Here is a 5,000-nt window from a genome sequence, read left to right on the forward strand (position 1 = left end):
GGGGTGATGGGGGAGGATTTGTGGGTGGGTAGGAGGTGGGGTATATCAGGGGAGGGGGTTGTGGGCAGGAGGAGGGTATGTCTTGGTGATGGGGGAGGGTTTGTGAGTGAGTAGGAGGAGGGTATATCTGTGGGGGGGGGGAGGGTTTGTACCTGGGGGGAGGAGGACTTTTTTTTTTTGGGGGGGGTGATGGAGTAGGATTTGTGGGTGGGTAGGAGGAAGGGTATATCTGGGGGGAGGGTTTGTGCCTAGGGGGAGAAAGGTATATGTGGGGGGGGGGTATATCTTGAGGGAGGGTTTGTGCGTGAGGGGGTGAGGATATATCTTGGGTTGGGGTGATGGTGGTGGGGGGCAGGAAGAGGGTATATCTTGGGGGGAGGGTTATGGGAAGGGGTTTGTGAGTGGGGGGGGGGTATATCTTAGGGGAGGATGGTTGGGGAGGGTTTGTGTGGGTGGGCAGAAGGGTATTCCTGGGGGGTGGGGTGCAGGGGGAGGGTTTGTGGGGGGGGGGTATATCTGGGGGGTGATGGGGGAGGGTTTATAATAATGATAATAATGATAATTGAATAAATAATAATAATGATAATAATAATAATAATGATGATGGTAATAATGAAAATGATAATAATTATAATTATAATGATAATGATAATGATAATAATAATGATAATAATAATAATGATAATAATAATAATAATAATAATGATAATAATAATAATAACAACAACAAAACAACAAAACATTATTAATGATAATAATAATAATAATAATAATAATAATAATAATAATAATAATAAACAAATAAATAAATATATAAGCAAACTAATAAATAAATATAAAAAACAAAAAATACATCTCAAAATCTTCCCCTGCAGGAGACTCGCACCAGCTGGACCTCGAAGGCGCCCTCTACCTCGGGGGCGTTGGGGTCGGGGTCAGCGTCCCCCCCGAGCTGTGGACTGGACGCCTCGGTCTAGGATACGTAGGATGCATGAGGGATTTGGTGATCAACGGACAGGCTTCGGATCTCACTTCTTACGCTAAGAAGCAGGATTCGGGTAAGGAGAGGAGTGGTTGGAGGGAAATGCGATGACGATGACGTGCGCAGATAAATAAAAACAGATGCGAACGTAGTGGTGTGCAAAAACAAGAGAATCTAAATTACAAACACAGTAACGGGTATAAATGATAAAGATAAAAATATAAGCACTAACGTGTGCCAAAAAGGAAAAAAAAGCAGTCACAAACACAATAACGTTTATAAGCAATCAATATAAAAAACCTAACCTTAATTCTTCCCATCCTCCATCTTCTCCCCACCCCCTCTCCCCACCCCCATCCCCCTCACCCCTCCCTTCTCCCTACCCCCATCCTCTCCCCTCCCCTCCCTTTTCCCCATCCCCTCATCCCCTTCCATCCACCCATCCCCATAACCCCTCCCTTCTCCCCTCCCCTCCCCACCCCATCACCCCTCCCTTCTCCCCACCCCCACCCTTCCCTTCTCCCAACCCCCACCCTCTCCCCTCCCCCATCCTCTCCCCTCCCCTCCCTTCTCCCAACCCCCATCCCCTCCCCACCCCCTCACCCTCCCCTCCCTTCTCCCCACCCCCACCCTCACCCTCTCCCCTCCCCTCCCTTCCCCCTACCCCCTCATCTAACCCCCCTCCACCTCCTTCCTCCCTCCTGCAGGATCCATCGTCGAATTCTGCCACAGCGACGGCGGCACCTGCTCCTCCTCCCCCTGTATGCACGGTGGCTCCTGCAGACAAGGCTGGGGTCGCTTTGTGTGTGACTGCTCGCACACCACCTTCGTCGGCCCCACCTGCGGGAAAGGTAAGGGAAGAGAGCTGGTTAGATGAATACGTAAATAGGTAAATTAGTAGAAATGGGGAGAGATAGGGAAAAAGGTAAGGGAAGAGAGCTGGTTGAATAGGTAAATAGGTAAATCAGTAGAAATGGGGGACAGATAGGAAAAAAGGTAAGGGCAGGGAGCTGGTTAGATGAATAGGTAAATAGGTAAATCAGTAGAAATGAGGGAGAGAGGGAAAAAAGGGTAAGGGCAGAGAGCTGGTTAGATGAATAGGTAAATAGGTAAATCACAGTAGAAATGAGGGGGGAGATAGGAAAAAGGGTAAGGGAAGAGAGCTGGTTAGATGAATAGGTAAATCAGTAGAAATGGGGGAGATAGGGAAAAAAGGTAAGGGAAGAGAGCTGGTTAGATGAATAGGTAAATAGGTAAATCAGTAGAAATGAGGGAGAGATAGGGAAAGAGGTAAGGGAAGAGAGCTGGTTAGATGAATAGGTAAGTAGGTAAATCAGTAGAGATGAGGGAGAGATAGGGAAAAGGTAAGGGCAGAGAGCTCGTTGAATAGGTAAAAAGGTAAAGCACAGTAGTAATGGGGAGAGGTAGGGAAAAGGGTAAGGGAAGAGAGCTGGTTGAATAGGTAAATAGGTAGATCACAGTAGAAATGGGGAGAGAGGGAAAGAGGTAAGGGCAGAGAGCTGGTTAAATGTACAGGTAAATAGGTAAATCCGTAGAAATGAGGAGAGATAGGGAAAAGGGTAAGGGAAGAGAGCTGGTTAGATGAATAGGTAAATAGGTAAATCAGTAGAAATGAGGGAGAGAGGGAAAAAAGGTAAGGGAAGAGAGCTGGTTGAATATGTAAATAGGTAGATCACAGAAGAAATGAGGGAGATAGGGAAAAGGGTAAGGGCAGAGAGTTGGTTAGATAAAAAGGTAAGTAGGTAAATCACAGTAGAAATGGGGGAGAGAGAGGGAAAAAAGGTATATTTGTTCAGATAGAGATAATGGTGCACTGATATAAGTTAACATGAGGGTAAGTTAAGAAAAGAAAATGCGGATGATGATAATAATAACAACAAAATGATGTTAATAACGATAAGGATAATCACGATGATAGTGATAATGATGATGAAGAAGAGGATAATGATGATGATGAGGAGGAGGAGGAGGAGGATTATGATGGTGATGTTTATGATGATAATGATAATAATGATAATGATAAAAACAAAAGTGAAATGATTTTTGATATAGTAATGATAATAATGATAACATAATAATGATGATAAAATATTGATAATGATAACAGTAATAATGATAATGATAATAGTAATAATGATAAAAATTATAATGATCACAATAATAACAATAGTAATGATCCTAATATTGATAACAATAATGATAACCATCATCTACCACCGTTGTATTCCGCTTCAAAAAAGGAAGGAAAAAAAACTTGAGCCTAAACAAAACCGGAAAAAAGCAACTTCTGAAACATTTGAGAAACTAAAAAAAAAAAAAAAAAAAAAAAAAAAAAAAAAAAATACTTTTTTTCAGAGAGAATAAGCGATCAGTGATTAAGGAATTGTTGTTTTTAATCTTTGTTGTTATCATTTTTATTCTCTTTATCATTATCATTGTTGTCCTTTGTATTGTTGTTTTAAGTATTATCATCGTAATTACCATTATCTTTCTCGATGTTATGATCATTATTATTGTTTTATATATTTACTTTTTTTTTGTTAATATGATCATTTTCTTAAATTTCATCATTATTATTTTCCTTGTCATTGATATTACTATTATCGTTATCAGTATCATCACAATTCTTCTCGTTTTTTATTATGAAATAATTACCATCATAATTATTGGCTTCAGTAAAATGATAATGGTAATGCTAATACTAATAATGATAATGATAATGATTTTAATGATACTAACTTATCGTTCCATTTTTTTCTCCCCATTATCACCGCTTCTTCCCTTCCCCTTCCCCCTTTTACCTCCCCTCCCACACCCCTTAACCCCCCTCCCCTCCCATCCCTCTTACCCACCCCCACCCCTCCTTCTTACCCCCCCTCCCACGCACCTTGACCCCCTCTCACCCCCCTCCCCTCCCACTTACCCACCCTCCCCTCCTTCTTACCCACCCCTCCCCTACCACCTTACCCACCCCCACCCCCACCTCCTCACCCACCACCACCCCCACCCCCACCTCAAACCCTTACCCCCCTCCCCCACCACCCCCAAACCCTTACCCACCCCCTCTCCCTCCCTCCCCCTCTCCCCTCCCACCCACCCACCCGCAGACGCCGCCACCCTGAGCTTCGAGGGCACCCAGTACTTCAAGGTCACGGCAGGTGACGAGTCCAGCACGCAGGCGGAGGACATCTCCTTCAGGTTCCGCACCAACCGGCCGGCGGGGCTCCTCGTCGCCACCACGTCGCCGCAGTCGTCGGACAAGATCGAGCTGGCGCTGCAGTCGGGGATGCTGAGGCTCACCGTCAAGCTGGGGGATCGGGATAAGGTGAGGGGGGGAGAGAGGGAGGGGGGGGAGGGAGGGAGAAGAAAATAGGTGGAGAAAGAGAGAGAGAGCAATAGATGCACAGAGAGAGAGAAAGAGGTGGAGAGAGAGAGATAGATACATGGAAATGGGATGCTGAGGCTCACCGTCAAGCTGGGGGATCGGGATAAGGTGAGGGGTGGAGTGAGGGAGAGGGGGGGAGGGAGGGAGAGAGAGGAGAAAATAGATGGAGAAAGAGAGAGAGGGTGGGGGGAGAGAGATAAATAGATTGAGTGAGGGAGAGAGAGAGAGAGATTAGGGGAATAAGAAAGAGAGAGAGAGAGCGAGCAGGAGAACTAGAAAGAGAGAGATGGAGAGAGAGAGAGAAATAGAGAGAGGGGAGGGAGGGAGGGATAAGGTGAGGGAGGGAGGGAGAAGAAAATAGATGGAGAAAGAGAGAGAGGGGGGAGAGAGAGAGAAATAGAGAGAGGGGGGAGGGAGGGAGGGAGGGATAAGGTGAGAGAGGGAGGGAGGGAGAAGAAAATAGATGGAGAGAGAGAGAGAGAGAGACAGAGAGGCACAGAGAGAGAGAAAGAGATGGAGAGAGGGAGAGAGAGAGATAGATACATGGAAAGAGAGAGAGAAATAGATGGAGAGAGAGAGAGAGAGAGCGAGGAGAGGGTGAGGGAGAGATAA

The 5,000-nt window shown here is 45.5% G+C and overlaps 1 protein-coding gene across 1 annotated transcript in view; it reads left to right on the top strand.

Annotated features, from left to right (window-relative positions):
- LOC113800776 (neurexin 1-like) overlaps positions 1-5,000 on the top strand; it is a gene marked incomplete in the record, with an annotated part of 367,405 nt that overhangs the window by 339,357 nt on the left and 23,048 nt on the right. Inside the window, 3 exon segments of the mRNA XM_070127624.1 lie at positions 876-1,058; positions 1,690-1,833; positions 4,111-4,328. Of these exon segments, the coding sequence (XP_069983725.1) occupies positions 876-1,058; positions 1,690-1,833; positions 4,111-4,328 (545 nt within the window).

This window comes from Penaeus vannamei, chromosome 1 (assembly GCF_042767895.1).
Source record: "Penaeus vannamei isolate JL-2024 chromosome 1, ASM4276789v1, whole genome shotgun sequence".
In the NCBI taxonomy this organism is placed as follows: Eukaryota; Metazoa; Arthropoda; class Malacostraca; order Decapoda; family Penaeidae; genus Penaeus; species Penaeus vannamei.